The sequence below is a fragment of the Haemaphysalis longicornis genome, unplaced genomic scaffold, assembly GCF_048455015.1.
Source record: "Haemaphysalis longicornis isolate Haplotype H1 unplaced genomic scaffold, Haemaphysalis longicornis Haplotype H1 scaffold_4, whole genome shotgun sequence".
NCBI classification, from domain to species: Eukaryota; Metazoa; Arthropoda; class Arachnida; order Ixodida; family Ixodidae; genus Haemaphysalis; species Haemaphysalis longicornis.
In genome coordinates, this window is record NW_027526361.1 from 27,742,618 (window position 1) to 27,764,534 (window position 21,917).

General features: G+C 45.1%; 1 protein-coding gene across 2 annotated transcripts in view; it reads left to right on the forward strand.

Moving 5' to 3' along the window:
- Window positions 1-21,917, forward strand: part of LOC144178399 (uncharacterized) — a 343,222-nt gene that overhangs the window by 110,833 nt on the left and 210,472 nt on the right. For both annotated transcript variants that reach the window (XM_077706220.1, XM_077706221.1), the window contains one exon: window positions 3,761-3,841. In XM_077706220.1, coding sequence (XP_077562346.1) covers window positions 3,761-3,841 — 81 coding nt within the window. The remainder of the gene's footprint in view (window positions 1-3,760; window positions 3,842-21,917) is intronic.

Genomic DNA, 21,917 nt, shown 5'->3' on the forward strand with positions numbered 1-21,917 from the left:
GATCTCGCTAAACTCAAGTTTCCGCGGTTTCTCTACCAATACAGGTGGCTTTCTCTTACGACACAAGTCTTGAGGTGAAAACATAGTTAACCGGCAGCGTAGAGCATGGGTTAGAGGAGGAGCATGGCTTTACGATAGCTTATTCTGACTGCTTCTATCATTGGGCGTAGTTCTCCTTACTAAGGCACGGAAGTATGCTAAAGACGCTTCTCTAGCATTGCTTCCTTTCGACGGAAGTTAAAAGTCGTCACGGTGTGCCAGATTCACTCACCTTTTAAAAGCGGTGGGTGGGTGACTCCCTAGTGAACGCTGCAAGCCATTACACTTTGTAAGCTAGAGTTTGCACAGGGTCTTGCAGCCAAGCGCATTCTTTCTTTTAGTATGCAGTTTTTGCTACACGTGATTAAGCAGCTGAGCCAAGATTTCTTAACCGGTCCGTTTGCGTCCCGCAGCTGTTCCATACATATCAAAATGTGGCTAGCGCTCCGTTTAGACGCGGAATGATATTGAACATTGAAGACCTTGACAGGCCTACATTATTGCCTCGCGTTCAACCTCCCACACTTTTGAATGATTGAACACAGCTTAGAGTGAGTTTCGGGGATTGATGCGATGTCGGCAGCGTTCTTTCAGGTGCATAGACATGCACAAAATGCTTGAATAGAGCTCGACACCTAAAACGGTGGTGAAGTCACGGCGTCATAACAATGTCTTCCACGCCGCATTAGCATCCGGGAGGGGGCGCGCCCACCACGGTGGCTGCTTGCTTGGGCTCAAAGACTTCTTCACAATGGCAGTCACCATAATTAGACGAAATGGGTTTCACAGGATTGGCAGGGCAGCGTTATTAGGGACAAGTACGTAGACGGGAATCTAAACAGTGTAAGGGCACACAAGTTTTTCATGTCAGGAAGGCGTCCGGGAGCGGATTGTTTAGCTATGCACTCCCTAAGCAAATGTGAACTGTCATTGTTCTGCGTTGCACTTCAGGTCTGCAACCATTTCCTTTTACGGCTAACTACAACTCACATGTAAAGTATTTAATATTTCTGCCGCTGTGAACTCAATTGGCCTATGTTATCTCGAAACCTGCTGACGGAAAGCGTGAATTCGTTCTATAAATGCGAACTTCGCGAACAGAGGACTCCGCTGCGATGATTGATTGATTGATTGATTGATTGATTGATTGATGATTGATTGATTGATTGATTGATTGAGTGAGTGAGTGAGTGAGTGAGTGAGTGAGTGAGTGAGTGAGTGAGTGAGTGAGTGAGTGAGTGAGTGAGTGAGTGAGTGAGTGAGTGAGTGAGTGAGTGAGTGAGTGAGTGAGGTGTATTACAAACGTAAAGTAGCGAAATTGGGTAATATATAGCAAAATAGTGCAAATAAAGCAACACGTAAGTCAAACTAACAACCAGCTGAATGAGATGCAAACGACATTAAGACGTTCGTGGAACTTTGTCACTAGATAAAGTCATCTATTTAATCCCTATTGTCTAGAGAAAGGAATATATAGCAGTTACAGTATTTCACCTCCTAAGAATAGTAGTCGTTAATTCGTGTGTTTTTATAAAGAGGAAAAGGTTATTCTTAGAAAGGAGGAATGCCTTTAATGATGAAGAGAAGTCAGCCTGGCAGCGAGCTTAGTTCGCTACTTCACATGAACATGAGAGGGGTGAAAATGAGCTTAAGGAAGCGAGACACAAAAGTTCATACAAGTACTAACAAACGCAAATAAGAACGCAGAAGTTGAGAGACGCAGGAACACGCACACATCGCACGCACAGCTTAGTACTATTTGAGAAATTTTGATCTCGACGAATGACACAGTTTCATCAGTGGTCACACGCTGGCAGTTGTCATAGGTCCGTAGTAGCAGTGCCTCTAACGATGTTAAAAATGATGTGAACATTCTCCCATGAACGTTCGAGATTTTTATATTAGTCTTTATAAGGAAAACCGAGCAAGAGTGGATAATTCTAATGTTGTAGGGACAGCAACTTTCTAGCCGAGAACGAAAACGGTCAGGTTAGACGTTTTTAAGCGTGGTCCAAGGACTCCTGGCTGCCGCCTAAAAGGGGGAAACGGATCTCCAACCTCTTGCTTTTCCCACCGAGCACAAAATAAAGTTGCTCTCTCTCTCTCTCTCTCTCTCTCTCTCTCTCTCTCTCTCTCTCTCTCTCTCTCTCTCTCTCTCTCTCTCTCTTCTCTCTCTCTCTCTCTCTCTCTCTCTCTCTCTCTCTCTCTCTCTCTCTCTCTCTCTCTCTCTCTCTCTCTCTCTCTTTCGAGAAGATATATACTTCGCGTGGTGTTAATTAATCATTGCGTTCTCAATCTTATGTTCGAAAATAACAGTTCTTAATTTTACTGCTTAGAGAATGCCTATTATCTTTGGAGAAGTCCAACAATAGTTTTTTCTCTAGTGATAAATATTCATTTACACTGTTTTTTAGAAGATTATGGACATTTGGGACAACTCGCATAAGGGTCTTGTAACAAGCGGTCATTTAGGGTATCAGACCAGTCACAACAAATACCTTGAATTTCATGAATAATACAGTGATCAGGAGCAACTTGATGAAACTTCACCGTCTTTAGCACTCTCAGCGCCAATTAAAAGTTTAGCTGGATGGCCATTGGTAATATACGTGACTTCCCGCTAACGCTTACCTTCACGCTGACCATAGACAAGTGAATTCATGTAAACAATAGTGATAACAATAAATTAGGGGCAAGATAGGAGTTATTTCAATGTCACAGGGATTTATTGTTGCTTTGTATGGTGGAGTGCGTTTCAATAGCATCAAGTAAACGGGGTCTAGATAAATTGGGACAACACTAGATTTAAAATGCACGCGCTTGTGTTTTCTGACAGCTTTATTTCCTGTAAAGTATACTTATGAAAGCTAACCTCTTCATTCCAAGGAAAAACAAGCATTCATTCTCAAGCACTACACGATAAGAGCGGTTACTGGATCCATTTAAAGGCCTCCAGTGCTTAACGGTATCATAGAAACAAAACCACGCAATGGGGGTGTCAACCGTGCGGATAAGCCGAATGAGCACAAGTTAGGGAGAAAAAAATGAACCCCAGAAATGTCGTAGTATAAAGTCAGCCAAAGAAAAATGCGTAAATGTGCCACCAAACAGCTGTACCCCCTCTAACCATTTCTTATCTTTTCTGTGTAAGCTATTGTCTCCGTTGGCGACAAATTGTGTCTTTGTGGGGACATGTAGGCATACGAGTTTATAAGCTTTTTTTTTTAATATGAACGTAAAATTAAGTCTAACGATGGTAGAATGAAATACAATCAATCAACAACATCTGTAAAAATTACCTTGTCCCTCTCGCTCTTTCCAGGCTGCTCGTCAAGCGTGTGCTTTATTTTCAAGCGTTTTTTTTTTTTCGTCCAAGCTTTATTTTTTATATTTTAACTCGCTCGAGCTGAATGTAGTGGCCTAATGCAACAATGACGTTCGAAATATAGGCAATATATTTGCGTGTAAACATCTGTAACGGTAATGGTATTCAATTATTCGGTTAATTATTCAGCTGACCACAGTCCCAACATATATCCCGCATTGTCCCGTGAGACGAGTAATCCCGTAGCAAAAGCACCATCCACATGGGTTTAACTGTACTTGTTCTTCAAAAAATAAATGTGTGTTCAATGTGAAGATAGTGCGTCTGTGTATACATGCACTGCTCCAACGTTGCATGCACTGACAGCCCCTTCGTTCCTCTCTGGCCTGGCCGCAGAATTATGCCCGCGGTACAAGCGGCAACCCCAAGGCGCCCTCGCTGGCGGACAACTACATGCAGCTGTCCCACTTCCACCAGGTGAGCCCGATGGGGTCCTTCTCTTTTCTAAGTGCAGAGCACTTTAGGGGCTAGCCTTGTCGTCTTAGCTCGCTCGCTGGACCCAAGTAGAGGCACACGGCCTTCCGTCGTAGCGGCTGTCGTCGCGGCGTAACACCGAGGTTTCGGAAGGCAAGCGGTTTTTATAATCATAAACGTTCGAAACTCGTGAACCGCTGGCGCTTGTCATACATCTCCCCGTTGTTTAGCGCAAAGAAAACTGCAGGTACATTTGTGGCAAAATATACGTAATTAACCGCCAGTGCCCGCGTTCATTTAGTGAGCAACGCTCGTTGGGTTCGTTTTTACGATAGTATGCGAAAAAAAGTGGCAGTGCAAAGCCGACACGGGCGGGAGAAAAAACAAGCCCAAAATGAACAGAACTCCCGCTGGCGCAGTTTCAGGCGGGGGCGCGCGAGAACTGTGAAGGCGGGAAATTTGAAATGCGTTGGGTGGCAGCAGAGAGCGGATAACGGCGGTACAGTTCATTATGGCGAATCACTGCTCTCCACTTCCGACAGCTTTCACGTTGAGTGGAACGGGTTTAATTATTTCTGTTTCGCTCTTCGCGCTAAGTTAAGACTGCAGTGGAATGCATAGGTGACCACAAGATGCGGTGCTAGGGGAGGCTAGTGGAGGGCCGAGGAGATTTTGTTGTCGCTCCTTCTTATTTACCGAATTTAAATACCTTTAAACGTAACAAAATCCTGTCAGATGTTTGTGATCTTCCAGATGCGCACAAAACAGTTAAGGTTGGTTCGAAAGTTTATTGCAAGTTATTTTTGCATCGAAAGTCTTTAGATGTGTAAAATGTCTCTGTGCTCCGTCTTTTGCCAAAAAATTTCTAGCCATGCCCTCGCCCTCTGGTCACACTGACCGGCTTGCCTAACACTTCAAAAACTCCCGCAGACGCGTAAACACTGTGTGGTTTTGAGTCATAGTACCTGCGCCATACGAAACTTGGTGAAACAGGGCAGCTGAGAAGATGTAGCCACTCTCCCATGTTTGCAAGCCGGTGAACGCATACGCTGCATAGCAACTCCCACGATGCGAAGCGTGAAAGAGAAATGGGGACAGGTAGATTTATGTACAGGTAAATTTCCCTCTACTTTTTCCGGTAAATTTTTGGCTTGTGGGGAAAAATAACGATTTACCAGCCCCGGCTTGTATGCAAACATCATGAATTGCGTACGTAATCAGTTGTGTGTATAGGTATAGTATTATGTCAAGGAAAGTTTGACATCCACCTAAATGCAGCCATACGGCTACAAAGGAAAGCCATACAGCTTTCTCGGAAACTTCGCAGTTGAAGAAAAATTCGTCCTGGACCAGGACGAATTTTTCTTCATCTGCGAAGTTTCCGAGAAAGCTGTATAGCTTTCCTTTGTTGCCGTATGGCTGCACTTAGGTGGATGCCAAACTTTCCTTTACAGAAACTTACTCCACCTTGGGGATTTCCCCTAAATCTGGTTGATTAACACCAGGTATAGTATTAGTAAGTAACGAGATTTTCCTATGCTTATACCGCTATGGAATCACAAACTTTGGAAGCTCCTTCCGAAGCTCCAAATTTTGACGCAGCCGGCACCTTTTTTTGACCTTGGATCAAGAAGTCTGCGTTCTGCGATAAATATTTATTATGACTTCAGCTGTACTAGGCCGGATATCCGGGCGTCGTGAAGAAATTGAGGATGGCGCAGAGGCATTCTTCACGATGTACTCATACGTCTTGTGGCGAAGCTCACCCTCTTCGAAGTCCGTGTAACGAGTCCATTGTGGTAGACGCGAAGTACAAAAAAAAAGTGTGGCAATCACGCGACAAAATAAAACTGTCAAATGAACTGAACGTTCGGTTATATTCTGTCGTAAGAGATTCGACATTGAATTATTTTGCGAAGTAAAATTACTCGAATGCTAATTAATATGCCGCAGAGCGTGAATGATGCATTGCTATTACATCTACAGTGATGCTGTTATATCTATCTTAATTTTTGCGATTATTTATTAAAATATCACAGGGCGATCACAGCTACATGATGGGAACCGACGCCTTAAACTGCATGTTCGTTCATTCAAATTCAGTCATGATTTCCTTCATAAATAGGTGATATTGAGTTTTAGCGAGATATCGGGTGACGTGATCTTGAAGCATTGCCTTCATCGCGCCACCTCTTATCGACACGCTAGTCTTCTCGCCCTTTTCTTCGTCGTTCTGAAGATGTGCGCTTGTACACGGTAGAAGAGCTTGCAGCAGATTGCCTGCCAATTTTTTCTCTTCTCATGAGTCTCGACTGTACCTAGCAAGCTAGCTTTGACATTTATATTGCACAGTCGGGCCTACAGGTTTTCATTCGTAATTGTAATTTTCCCTTTCCCTTTTTCTTTATCTGTTGCTTATAAGCCCTTCCCCTCTCTCTCACCTTGCATATTATACTTCCTACGTCAGTTTCGTCGATAATTAAGCCTCTTTAACGGCACACATGAAAAAAGAATAAGAAATAAACAAAAAAGCTAAAAATCTTAGAGCAGCTGAGCATATATGAGTTGTGGTTGGATGCAAAAACTTTAGTGTCCAGTAAAACGCCACTGAGTGCTCCTTCGAGTTTAGCGCTGTGAGTAACGTACGTTCGCTTCCCTGCGTTTTTCCTCGCCCTACTTTCGTCGGTGGCGCCTATACCCGCCGCGGTGACTCAGTGGCTTAGGCGTTTTGCTGCTGAGCACGAGGACGCGGGTTCAATTCCCGGCCGCGGTGGCTGCTTTTCTGATGGAGGCGAAAAGCAAGAACGCATGTGTGTACGAGATTTCGGCGCACGTTAAAGATCACCAGGTGGTCAAATTTAATCCGGAGCCCTCCACTACGGTGCGCCTCATCGCCTGTGTTGCGTCGGGGCGTGAAACCATAACAACAATCCAATCAATCAATATCAGTGCGCATGCATAGGCGTGTCGTTTTTTGTGTTGCAATAAGTCGAAGCACGCGTTATGGAACACCTCACAACCAATTGGAGTTTCGGAGCTGCTACAGACATTGGATGCCGCCGACGCCGGCTTTTCCACCCTATTTGCCATTTAAAGCCTTCGCTACTTAAAAACTGTGTTACGAACACAGTGACGCAGTTTTACGCCACTACATGCTACCACATTTTTAGCGCAGCAACCGGCGTAGGCGCTATGTGTATGCCTTACCTCACTGAAAAATCGGTTATGCAACGAGAGCATTGGTATTCTCGAAGAGCTCTATCTGGGTATTTATGAGCCCTAGCTGCACCTGTGCGACACGCGTGCTGCTTGGGTGAAGGCTAGGTATTAATTTGGACATTCCTCGATGTCACCTAAGTTTGCCGAAATAGCGCACACACGGGAATCTTGCTTTTTCGTCTCCACAAAAAGAACGACCATTATGACTGGCAACTGAACCCTCAACCCTCAACTGAAGTGAACCTCAACTGAGAGTTGAATTGTGTTCCATTTCGCCCTCAATTACGAGTTCAACTGTGTTTGTCGTTGCGTTTTTTATGTGTATGCTGTACTAGGTTATACGAATGAAAATGTATATTGCGTGCAAGTATTTGTAACTTTACTTCTCTGTTCAAATGTGCGCCGATCATTGCTGTCAGTACTGGTCCAACCACCTCGTCAAGCTTCTTGAAACAACAGCTTTTTGTTCATGGATCGTAACAAAAGGGAAAAAAAATAAAGATGTGATGTGACCCCGGCTAGTGCGTGTCCCTTTGTGTGCTATTTAACACCAGCCTACATAAAGCACAACGCGGACATATTGCTGGTGGAGCGAAAGGGTGTGCCAAATGGCGAGGCGAGCCGAGGTCGCAAGCTTACGGCTGGTCGCAGCCTCCCCGTGTAACCCCGCCACCGCAAAACGAACGCCGCAGCCATCAGTGACCGGAACGTGCGATAAGGCCCGCTCAAAACGCAAGGATCGCGCTTGCCCGCATGGCGTCGATGCAACGCGCGGCAGCCCAGCTTCGCTACGCGTCCTGGCTGTCGCTGTAATTAATGTTGACCGATGCCGCGTGATGGATGGTTTTGTTCATGCAACTTTCAATCGGTCCTTCTCTCTTGAGTTTGCAGACGGCGTCGTTTATCGGCCTCCGGCGATCCAACTCGTTCCTAGCCACTAGCACCGACCCCATCCCCCCCTCCCCGCCGCGGCCTTTATTTCTTTTCATCGACGTTTCGTTTTTGGCGGGAACGCGCCAAGCTCGCATTTCCTGTTTTGTAAACAATGATAAATTTGTCTTTTTTGTCTTTAGCCAGCGACGTCGCTTTTCCGCAGCACCCGCCGTGTGCTGTTCCTATTAGACCGATAATTAGTCTTCCTCACAAGAGGCCATCGATCACTTCAGGGCTCCCATGGTCCTAATTGCCAAACTTCTGCCCGCTCTGAAACTTTGAATTCAATCTTTCTAATCTGGAGCATGCAGTCATCTTTTTTTTTTGTTCGAAGCACTCTGCTCGGCTGTCGTCAGCTATTACTTCAGTGATAATCGATAAATATGGCACCCTTCTTACTCTGCTTCGAACTTGCACATTTGTTGGAAAAAAGTGTTAATGGTCTTTCGAATTTTGTTACAACTACAAAAATATTGTCCACGGATAAAAGGAGACAGGGGGGTGTCAGCGCTGCGGTATTTGACGTGTCCAACATACCTCATTAACCAGTTTTTAAAACCTAACCCTGCTAACAATAAATTCCTAAGTTACTTAGCGAAATAAGCTGTCGCTGTCACCATATCTCAAAAAGTACGTTTGGCGTTCTCATACCACCAAAGAAATGCGATGTGTCAATGTAAAATTCTTTCCAGAATCAATTATTTATTGGCCTCGAGTATCACATTTGATGTCTTTGTAAGGCCCGGTTGTAAAATCAGCTGGTAATTCACTTTAAGAAACAGGCACTGACAAAAGTATACCTCATTTTTGGTTTCTTTTCAAAAGACACCGAGGTTTTTTGCTGGATAACAACACTCGGCAAAAAAGCTGGACATCTTTTTTTCTTCCCAAAAAATGTTGAGACTACTACGAAGAGCATACTGATCTTGTGGGTGTTACTTCTATATTGTTGATACGTAGTGTACTACCCACAGTACAGAAAAATACGATGATACAAAATAGCTGGATGGGTATTCCGCCTTATGTGACTATAAAAAAAGTTGCACTTTTTTGAAAAATTTAGTATGACGCGCTGGCGAATAGAGGTTAGAAGTGGTTTCGTATTTTATGTCATTTCTCGCTTATTTATTCATAAGAGTATGTTAAATAAATGCTTTCGTGACGCAGTAAACTTTTATTTTGTTATTTGTCCTGAGCTGTGTCGCTGTAACCTGCTCAGTCCTGCGAAAGGTGCGTTCTGCGTGTACACAAGGTTGAGATGAGACATCGTAATGAAGTGGGCCCGGCACATGTAGTCAAAACTAAATACCCGGTGGCTGGGCCCGCACCTTTTCGTTCACATTGTTAGATCAAACTTCCGGCAGTGCATTCTGCACCTAACGGCCAAGCAGAATGAACAACAAAATCTAAACTCAACGACCGCAAAACGAAAACAAAAACCCTCCTGCCAGAATCAAAACGCGAGGGGCGAAATGAAGACGCAAAACCTTCGATTGACTAAAACGAAAAAATTCCATTTCGCTGAGCTTTACCCAAACGCAAATGTTTTGTATACGCTTTTGTACATCAATTTTCTGGAATTATCGGGGACATTTACGCTCTTCAATGGCTGCCCGCTATTCCGCGGCCTACCCATGCCGCGCTAGTAGGTAAACTGCCTGACAAGAGCGAGCGACCGCACCAGCGATATGGCGGGATGCGAGCGGCGGTGCTGACTGGTGCCAAATGGGGCGTGATGTAGAGCTGCGACTGGCGAGCGAGAGCGGCGCCCAAGCTCCAGCCTGGGACAGTCAGCACTTTATCCCCAGCCGAAACCCCAAGTGGGTACGGGCTAAACACTTCTAGGACATCATCATCATCATTATCGTCGTCGTCGTCGTCGTCGTCGTCGTCGTCATCGTTATAGCAGGAGGATAAAGTTGGGAGCCATCTGAGGGGGAGGAGTTCAGGAAGCCTCCCACTTCCCCTTCCTCCTTTCACCCAGTTTTGGGCAGAATAAAGTTATTATCATCATCAAGGCGTTTCGGCATACGCCACCACCGATGGCGCAAGTCAGCCAATACAAGCTTTGCTTGAAAATGGAACTTTTCTGCTAGTGGTCCCAAACAGAAAGTGTATTTTGGAAAAGTAATTTGGAGTCTCCGAAAATATAGTCAGGTATAATCAGAATGCATTGCGACATGACTATGGCCCGGTATGTTAAGGCGTTAAAAAGAGACAAATAGCCATAAACTTAGGCATAAATAACAGTAACATGAAATTTTCGAGAGAACAATAGGCTCAGATAGAAGTGAAGTCCGAATATATTATCGCCGATTACAACCTACAAGGCTTCCAATTATTACCTGTACTTGATGTCTCTAATGCTTAAGTTATCAAATGCATTTTTTTTATGGGAGGTAAGATTTCTGTTATATTAAAAGTGGGTACATACAAAGACGCGAATAAAATCCAACTCACGTCGCATAAAAATAAACATTGCACACCGAATTTAAAGCAGAAGAAGGAACACAAAAGTGTTGAAGAGTATTAACAAAATGTCACAATGTTAACAGAGTATTAACCAAGTAGCTACGTTAAAAATGTAACATGGCGAGTCTGCTATCATGTAGTGCGGAACGTTTCAGTTCGGTGACTGCGATACGATGAAGGGGCCGTCAGATGTAAGGTGAATGCGTGAATGAAACCCAAAATAATCAGAATTTTTTTGCGCTGAGGCGTAGCTTCGCACCCTCAATGCACTGGTGGAAGTTCCCCTATAACGATTATGTACTTGTTAAACAATCGGGTTATTTCGATAACCCCATCGCACACATATCCTTAAGCGGGCGTAATATTCTAAGCGCCCATTGCGCCAGCTTTTGAAGGGCAATCGCTGAAGTCTGGAGAAGGGGTGGCGCTGCAAAGAAAAGGAACCTGGCGCTAGACAAACACTGGCAGCCAACGAAAAAAGAAAAAAAAGGAACAAAGAAAGAAAAGGGAACAAAGAAAAGAAGGGCCGTGGCGGAGGAAAAGACGGGGGGAAGGGGGGGGGGTTGGGGGAGAGGTGATGTTCAGAAAGGCTGTTGTGGCGGCGCGGTATTTTAGAAAGACGTAAGCTTTGTTTGCACACGGTGAAAGGCGCCGGTTTCGAGTGAAGGGAGATTGGGGGAGGGGGTCTGCGTGAGCGGTCAGGACCGTTCCGACGGTGCGCGTTAGTTCCCGGCGCTGCAGTCCGATTCGGCAAAGTAAAGGGTTTTGTGAGGATTGCTGACTACCGTAAATAAGGAATGTTTAAACATAAGAGGCTTCATATATAAGCAAAATGCGTGATCATAACGTGTCATCCCTCTCAAGTGGTGTTTAAGTGACAAGTCAAGGCTGTCGAGAGCGAGGGGTACAGTAAACAGCATGTGCACCAAAGACGTGCAGAGAAGGTGTATGAAGGCTGACATTGCGCGCACACTGCCTCACGCCCTGCGTTGCACGAGAACAGCAGAGTGCTGCAAGTGTAACGCATCCGTGTTACGCATGCAAGAAAATTTTGCGTTTCATGATCCGAAGTGGGCGTTAAATCATTCCTGTGTAGTCGTACCACTGTGTTCGCTTTTTAATGTTGGCGGACACGAGCGTGTGCGCGACAGTCGGGTAATGTTAATAGCCAGGGTAATTTTACTACCCATCTCAAGGGCTGGCCCCTCTGACATTGTTGGAACCATAGAGAAACAAAACATAGAAGGGACCAAAAGGAGCCCTGCGCTAGGTCGGCTGGCTGCTGCCGAAGCACATGGGTTGTGCATCTCGTCACGGTCTCCTCTTGGTGGTGGCTTCAAAAGCGCGATGAAACCTACCAAAAAATCTTAAGAGAAAGTCCGTCCCAAGCCGGCACAACGTTCAGTAAAAATAAGAGGGGTGCGCTTCTTTTTAGATATACAACGATGCTTAGGTACAAAAAGAAAAAAAATATTCGAAATGTTGGAGCGGAATACTTTTTTTTTTTGTGATGCGCAAGGGGCTTCAGTATTTCATAGCATTACTGTCATGGAAGAGCGTTGTTACCTTGTAATTTTTTTTTGTTCGTCCGAGTTACCTCATGGTGAATTGAGCAGCAAGATAGTTAAGTTAAGATGGTGGCTTTACGAACTATTAACTAGCGCCAAGGTTAATCTACTATTCAGAATTCTTGGTCCGTGAAAATACTGTGGCAGACTGCAGTCTATCGTGAGACCCGGAGAAATTGGCCTATAAACAAACCATCATGGCCCGAAAACATGTGGATCGAAATTCAATTGCGGGATAACATATGCATGCCCCCCCCCCCCCTTTTTTTTATCTATCACATTAAGAAAAGTGGGGATTTGGGACCTTTCAAAATTAGATTTTGAGTTCGGAATTTTCTTCAGAACTACTTTGAAAGTGTTTGCTCTGTTGATGCTTCGAAGGAAATAAGGGTGCCTCCAAGATTTTTTATCAACTAGAACGGCAAGATAGACTCATATTCGCGCATCCACAAAAACAAAATGAGCTGTCTCAGGGCCGCATTGTTGATATGAAAGTCGGTGCCAGCATTCGTTTTCTTGCACAAACCAGCACGGTAGACTTGTCATGCAATGTTTGCTTTTGTGCAAGACGCCAGAGTCTCAAGGCAAAAACCAACATGGGGAGGGGGTGGTTGTTGTGTGGGATAAGGCGGTGTTATCCTGGCTGGATATGCTGGCCATTGCTCCACCCTAGCTCATCCTAATTACTCAATATTAGGGTCCTTGCTCCACAAGTCTGCCAGTGCAGTCTCCTGAAGGAAGCTTAGTAGAAGGCCCGACACGTCTATGCGCAGCATCCAGTGTACCCTTGGGAAGACGATGTGGTCGAGGGTGTTGTGTGGGGCTGCCAACTTTCAAACCGCTGAGAGCATTGCAGTCTGTTTGACATCAAGCTCTGGGCAACACATTACATAGTGGTGTACATCCCCTATCATTGCACATGACGAACGCACGCAACATGAGTAAAGCGAGTTCACGAGTTACGAAATTCCACGGCCCTAGAAAACTCCAATACATTGTGCGTCAAAATTTTCGTAGGTCTTGCGTCCTCCTCTTTCGGCTCCCTTCGCAGCTTTTGCTGGTTCACAATTCGGTCATAACACAACAACAGTTTGGAAAAAATTGCCTTGTGCAATGAACAAGGTAAAGGTAAGCAGGCGTCAAATAAAGCATGATGTACTATTAGTTACTCATTGCAACAGTTTTTAAGGCCATTCACCTTTAGTCCACGCTAAGTTGATCTGAATGCCTGCAGAGTAAGTATGTTGAAGATTTTGTCAGCCTCTAACACTTTGAGGTTAACAACTGTTTGCACGCGCTGACAAACCTTTCTGTTCAGAAATGGAATGGGTAAAAAAAAAAGGTAGCTACGTCGAGCTTGTTACGGACGCCTTGCGTCATATTATTCGTCTTCTGTTAGTTGCAACTGATGCTCCTAGCACCTTGCTAGGCAATACAGCCTGTGTAGAGTCGGAAGTGCGTCGTTGTTTGAAAGGCGTCGGCGAACAATACAAGGAGGTGCCTTTAGAGAGCCAGGCATTGTATATCGTACACCATTTTATGAACACTGCATTCGCTCAGAAAAGGTGGCTTCCCGTCTCCTGCTCGATGGCCCTGTCCATGTGCGGACGCTCACAGAAGTGCGCCCACACACGCGTGCACTCGCGCACACTTGTACACTCACAGAAACGAACAAACATACACTCATAGATAAAGAAATAAAAACGGCTCTTTTCAATGTGGTTTTACTGCATCCGTTGCAAACATTTTCTAGTGCCTCGGAGTACGTGATAAGCGAATGAAAGAATCCTGCTTTGATCGTGCACCTCCTCTCGGCACCAATCGCTCCTCCCTCGCTCGTCTTCGGGCGAGAGCCACCGTCACTGCCGTTGCGCACGCACCGGTCCTAGCGTATACGGCCACCTCCCCTTTGCCGAATAAAAGCCGCCTCGCAGTCCTGTGGCGCCGATCATCAGGGAAATTAAGCGGCTTTGATCGTCGCACAACAAAGTGACCTCGCTCCACTCGCTATCGCATACAAAAGCAACTCCGGGGCGAGATTAAACCGAACGACGGTGAACACGAGAGCCGGGACTTGGAAAAGCAGTTTCGCTGCCGAGAGGGCCGCCTCATCGCCAGGAAAAGAATGGCGCCCCCCGGGCATAAAAGCTCCTCCTGCGGCGACAGCAGCAGCAGCAGAATCAGCGAGCAGTCATCAGCTGGCAGATCTCGGCGAGCGCTTTTGCCGGCCGCCTCAACGCTCGCAAAAAGGCGGCCAAGAAAAGCAAAGCCGCTAGAAGCGTTGCCGTGGCAACGGGCGCGGCGGCCGAGCTTTCTTGCGAACGCGGGTCCGAAAGGGGTGAAAGCTGTAAGTCCGGGGCCCGCAGCGAAACATCGAGGGCACAAAAAAAAAAAAAATTTTGAAAAGGAGGGAAAAAGGAAGAGCAAAGAGGGAGCGGAGGACGATAATCACGGCTCGTGCGCCCTCGCCCACCGCTGCGACGACAAAAAGGAGGGGGAAAAAAGAGAGCCGCTTGCTTTGGAGCGTGAATAATTAAGGCGCCCGAGGAAAGGAAGAAAGCCGTACACTTGCTTATTAATTCAAGAACTGACGGCAGCCCCGGCGTCCAATGGCCGGCCGTTTCTGCCGGGCCCAGTTGAGACGTGCACGCTGTGCGAACGCACTGCAGTCGTCGCGGCTTCACAGACGCCGTTCTTCGCAGTCGGCGAGTCTCTTCGGCCACTTGCCCGCTGCTGTCACCGCTTCGACTTCTCGCACCACGCGCGACTGATTCGCCTGTTGCTGCCGCCTGTCTCGCTCGGACGACTCGCTGACTGCGTCGCGCCGTTCAACTAGGGCGGCCAAGAGCACGTCGTTTTAGTGCTCGCTGAAACGTAAAAAATGCTGCCACAAAAAAGGGCCTCCTTTTTGTCGCAAAGTAGCTCAGTAATCTTGCGTGCATTCGTGAGGGAAACGAAGGGTTTCCTCACAACGACGCTAGCTATCCGCAGGAGCAGCCCGGTTAGGGGATCGCTGTTGTGCACGTTTGGCAGTAATGCGTGCTAATTGGTATTTCGGTATAAATTAAATGAGTCTGTAGTAGTAATCCTAGTATTAGCAGTAGTATTAGTAGATAACTTTATTCCGCATAGAAATGGGTGTGGCTCCCCAGCCCAGGATCCCAAGAGACAATTTGGCGACCGCTATTCCGAAAACCAGTAGTTTCTGGGCGCACTGGCCAGTCTGGTATGTAGATCCCACTCCCCACCCCTCACCCCACCCCATTTACGACGACTTGGGCTACCATCAACTGTGAGGTAGTAAAATTTAGCCCTGCATTTCAGTTCTGTCAGGCTTCTATTTGGGTCAAGGCGAGCTTGCACTGGTTACACGCAGTAGCAAACTTTTGTTTGCTTCGTATTCGTAAAGGAACGTTATCAAAAGCTTTCAGTCACCAATGTGTGAAGAAGTTGCGAATTTCTCGGACATGTCATTTGGAGATATTCCGTAGTTGTACGGATACACTGAAAATGAACTTTATGGCTTAGTATAATCGCTGTAGTCAGACTTTCTAATGCGACTAAGTGTATTGGTTTCTTGAAAATACAAGTGAGTGAATATTCTAGAGAGCCGCTTTGGAATCAGAGGACATAGCCAAAGTTCTCCTGATTCCAGTATTGGCGAAACGTTAGACTGCTCCTGCAATATGGAACAGTCCGGCAGATATCAACGATGTAAAATGATAAATATGCTAGCTTCGTTAAGGTTAGATGATAGAAAGTAGCAGTCGAGGCAGCTTCGCTGAAGGACCACCCCGTGAAAATTGGTGTTAAGTACTCCTGCACTTGGTGCACAGCGATTTAACTGATTTGCACTCAATTGATGGTTCTGTGATTTCTTTTAATTGTCAGCAAGACCAGGACCACTGTAGGAACACTGCCTACAGTGACTGCGATATCCCCTTCCCCCGTCATCCTGGATATGACCTCTAACATTTTGCTGCTGTGAGCCTACCCCTGTGAGAGATTAGGTTGGCCTTGGGGTCGGTATATAAATAAACATACATTGATACCGTCTGGCCAGAGAGTGCATACAAAGCAAGGCTCTGACCTAATTCACCGGCGTTGCATGTGACTGAGCAGGCAGCGTTTATGTATATATATATATATATATATATATATATATATATATATATATATATATATATATATATATATATATATATATATATATATATATATATATATATATATATATATATATATATATATATATATGTATATATATATGTATATATACATACATACATACATACATACATACATACATACAGGGGGATGAAAGTTAAGTCGACAGATTTTTTTTCAGAATTAGATGCTTAGATGTACGTGAAGAACACTGCTACAGTGAGGTTATGCGCCAAGCGGGACACACAATGAGGTGGCAACTATTGATGTCGGTGGCTTAATTAACTAAAATTGAATAATTAACTTCTTAGCGGCTGCAGTAAGCAGACATGTTTGTATTGAAAAGTTAGGCGCAATCTTGTTTCTACGCAGTTTCATTTGGCAGAATTCTGAAGTTTTGGCGGCATCTGAAGTTACTGAAACCTCCGTGCTGTAAAAACAAAAAAAGACTACTGTTGAATTTGTTGGCGGCATCTGAAGTTTCTGAGGTTTATTTCTGAATACACAAAAGCAGTTAGTCTGACAGTTGGTTCCCACATACATGTCCAGGCCCGCTAGTCTAATACTGGCTCAATCAAATTGTGGCTCTGGTATTGGCAAATTGCATTGGGGGCTCAGGGGTTCCATTTAGTCGCATGCCATTTGAATGCAATCACGGGAGTGCAATACTGATTACTCTGATTAGGTGCCACACCGATGACGTCACTGCTGGTGTTGTGTAGCGGCAAATTTAAAAGTTTGTCAATTTGTGTATTTTTTTTCCTTTTGCAAAAATATTCATTTGGAGTCACAGTGGAGTAGAGGGCGTTAGAAAGGAATCGTACTTTTAAATAAAACCAGGTTGTATGGAGTTTTAAGGTCGGTGTGTCGTTGCATCCGAATGAGTCAGCTGTGTCCTGTACAGCCGCATCGGCGTACTTCGCCGTTCTAAAAAAAACAAGATGTACCTACAAAAAAAAAAAAAAAAAGAAAACAGCATTCTTCCTCGCATCAGCTCTCAATTACCGCAGCATCCCCAACACGTTACCTTACCAGCCGGCGTGTATTCTTTCAATAGGCAGGAAGGCTCACTATTCCCGGAGCTGGTGCTTTATGCACCGAAGCTATATCTGCGCTATGAGGAACGTTGTAATAGAAGGCTACATATCCGTTCATTTATAAAACCTGGGGATCTTTAACGCGGTTCCAGATCTCATACACAAGGCCGTTTTAGTTTTTCGCGTGCCTCAGAAAAACGTTCGCTGTGTCAGGAAATTGAACGGGCAATCTGGCCCTAAGAAAGAAGACAGACACCGCGTGGGAAAGGAAATCCATTTTCCGAGAAGCCATAACATTCGTGGAATGAAGGCCAAGCTGGCTGCCGTGTGTGATTAACGCCCCATATTCGTGCCGAACGGTTCCATATATAAGGCAAGGAAGTATCTGCGTTTGTCCAAGCGTCCTCAGTGCGCCGTATACAGGTCATTGTACGAATACTTCACCGGTTTGGAAGGTATCAAGTAAATTCATCAAGTAAATCAGAGGGTCAGTCTATGCCTCAACATAATGCCATTTCGCCATGCTTTTCTTGTTTGAATCCGCTATGAAGATTGTTTATCTCGGACACATGCAGTTTTCACATAGACTCCTGAAATGCAGACTCGAAGACCCCTTCAACTGAGCCTTAGAAGAAAATAAAAGCGTGAATATTGCGCATTATTATCGCTAACGAACATTCCAGGCAAACTAAAACAGAGCTCCAAATAAAGAGAGTAAACAGCTTGCTAGATACACAGACGAGTTAAATAAGATAAAACAAGCGCGCAAGTAAAACGACAAAAAACGAAAATGCCGGCTTGCCCAGTGTGTTATATACATGATAATGTCAACCTTCTCCCCTATCCTCCTATTCCTCTGTATCCTTTCCTCCCTATCCCTCCTACACAAGCAGGCGTCCCGGTGTCCGCCCACTAGGCGAGACAATTTACGCCTGTTGGTGGATCTTCCCTTTCCAATGAACAATACATACATACATACATACATACATACATACATACATACATACATACATACATACATACATACATACATACATACATACATACATACATACATACATACATACATACATGCATGCATACATACATACATGCATGCATACATACATACATACATACATACATACATACATACATGCACGCATACACACATACACGCATACACACATACATACATACATACACACACACATACATACACACATGCATACATACATGCATACATGCATGCATACATGCATACATGCATACATACATACACGCATACATACATATACACACATACATACACACATACACATGCACACATACATACATACATACGTACTTACATACGTACGTACATACATACATACATACATACATACATACATACATACATACATGTATGCATGCATGCATGCATACATGCATGCATGCATACATACATACATACATACATACATACATACATACATACATACATACATACATACATACATACATACATACATACATACATACATACATACATACATACATACATACATACATACATACATAGAATCAGAAGCATGCGACTCGTATGAACGCGGTTAGGCGAAGTAAGCAACAAAAGATATATATGTACACATGGACAGCATGATTCCTTTCTAACAATGGCTCAAGCTTAAGAAAATCCACAACGCACGTAAATCAATGAGTATCGGTAGTCAGCACCTACAGTTTTCTTCCGGGATGATTATGGGCCATCATTCATTTGATGTTTCAGAAGAAATATTTACCCTTAGAGGATCCCGATACCTGAGGACATTTTTCAGGGTGCACAGAATGGAGAACTATCGAGGAGTGTGCCTAATGGGGAAAACGATTATACTTAAGCATTATTTGCTAAAATTGCTGCTTAAGTTCATATGAAGTGGTGCATTGTATATAACCACGAGCCGCCATATTCGCCTGTTATCAAACTTTCAAGCCCGAGGAAATACACAAACTCTTGATTTATATATCTTCTACTTAAGATGAAGACAGAGTTTAGCAAAATGGCGGTTCCTTTTGTCAGAGCACACAAATGAAAACTGATTGCCTGTGGTGCGGTTATTTTGCATTGTCCTAAAACACGCGCTTGCTGCCTTATAACTAGCATTTCTCCTGCAATGCGTGTCCAGTTTTTCGCACTATGATGTCTTTTAATTTGTATTCATTCAGAAATAGCAGCCTTGTCAACCACTCGTGTGGGGAACTAAGCCTGACAAAATGTAATTTTCTGTGGATGAGCATAAAAAGAGCAAAGCCGAAGTTTACATTTCTTTTCAGTTTATACTGATGCTACAACACAAAATAACTTGCTCTGACAAGAACCACGCGTGGCAAGTCTGGTTGCTTTCGCACGAAAATCTTTCCATCACTAACAAAAAAGTAGACTAGCTAACAGTGCACGGGACGAATACCAGTAAAACTCACCATCTGAAGAAACGTTGTCGTCCAATGGGACATGGGATCAGATATCCGTCCTGTTTGGTATCCACACGCGTACATCCACGCAGCAACACAAACGTTTTACAAGAGGCTCGCTCAGCGGGCAACACTGCGGCCTCTAGCAGGTAGCAGCTAGCCGTCTGTACCTCGCCTGGCGGGCGCTTTTGGATTCACGTGATTTTCTTACAATTTCGTCCACTCACAGAAATGCTGAGAACTTCTGAGCCAATCACACAGCTTCAAGACGACAGTCAGCCCGCCCTTGCAGGAGAAACCGGTTGCAAACTTTTCCTCAAATACGGAGCGGTGGGAACAGCACACCGTGCTACCCTCCCGAGCGCTTTTCGTCACAAAAGAGCACCCCACCCTCCAAGAAAGCATCTCTTACCGAATCGCCCCAAAGCGGCGCTTCGGCATTCGCTCCCACGATGTTGCGTCGCTTCCGCCTTAGCCTCAAACCTGGATAGGGAGAAAAAAAATGGTGGCCACCTCGAAGGGGGGTCCCTTTTACCAGGTTCTCGCTGAATTGGGAGGAAAATCGCCTTCTTCCCTACTCGAGTCCCACCGGGGGGAAACGCCTTACGCGTCGCCGGGAATTGTCCTCTGGAACAAGGTTTTCCAAAAGAAAGGGTTCTCTCGGCGCGCTCTCGGGAGAGGCCGCTTCGCTGGGCTCTCCTATGCCCGGTCGGGCGCTGTTCCCACGCTTGGCCTGCAGGGCCCAGTGGACGGTCGCGATAGACTTGAGGCGCCTGGAAATGTGGTAGGGTGGGTGTACAGCATAGAATAAAAGGCGCATCACTGTTTGGTAGCATCCCCTCAAGAGATGAAAACTTTGTGAATTTATTTATGCAACAGAACGGAGAGGGAAAATAATCGGAATTCCGTATTTATGGCTCTCTCCTGGCGTTCTAGAAAACGTACCTCCTTGTTTTGTCTTCATGTAGGTGGTGAATGGGCAAATTATTAAAAGGCAAAAATAATAGCCTAACAAAATATTATGTAACACCGGAAGAGGTACTAAAACTGCTGCCTCTAGAAAGTGCTCACTCACTCACTCGCTCGCTAAATAACTCGTTGACTCGCTCGCTGACTCGCTGATTCGCTCACTCACTCAATGGCTGACTCACCGACTGACTGACTGACTGACTGATTCACTCTCACTCACTCACTCACTCACTCACTCACTCACTCACTCACTCACTCACTCACTCACTCACTCACTCACTCACTCACTCACTCACTCACTCACTCACTCACTCACTCACTCACTCACTCACTCACTCACTCACTCACTCACTCACTCACTCACTCAGCTTAAAAGATGCACAATGACAGGCGCCTTTTTAAAACAGAATGTTATGCAATAGTAAGCCGGGCCCTAACGAAGAGCTTGTCCCAGCGTACGTCTTGATACGTTATCATCGTCATCGAGACCTACCCCTCGTGAGAGAAAGGAGTAAGGCCACACCCTGACCTAAGTGAGGAGAGGCACATCCGTTTCTTTATTAGGTTGAGCAGTGGATCAATAGGGTATACGAGACACTTCGTTGGAAGATGATTGCGCTCCTTACTGGATAACGTCGGATATGAATTGTGGGGAGTTCATGGGTTTGCTTTTTTACGACACGCTTATGAAATGCTTTGTTCTAATAAATTTTTTCCGATGCGGAACTGATGTAAATTTTTTCAATGGCATTGTTCATTTTGTGTGATTTTGAGCAGCGAGTAACATTCGTGTTTAGAAGAACTTATTGTTGGGCGAGTTGGTGCATCTTGGTGAAGAAACACGGACTTTGCGTGAAAAAGACAACACATATACAGGAAGATTGCCTTTGTCCCGCCCTTTCTGTGTGTGTTGTTCTTTCGCGCAAAGGCCGTACTTATTCACTAAAATTCGTGTACTTGAAGTAACCACTTGCTTAGAAGATCCGCGCTAAACGTGTTCTGTGCGTTCCTGAATTAGTCCGCCGACAAGCTTAGTTTTTCGGTGCAAGTTTGTGGCACCCGTAAGAGCAATATAATAACAGTAATAGATTCGCAGGTATAGAACAGGGTCTCTTGCAATAATTCTGGAAGCAACCGTAAAACGGTCTTTCGTGCAGCCCCCGGTGGTTTGAAGTACAAGCTGTTTCAAGGTGTCGCAAGGGAGACGGGACTTCCTCTGGGCTTGTCGGCGTCCGAGTGCGGTTCTAGTTTGGAGAAAAAAGTGCAAGAGCGTGGCGATAG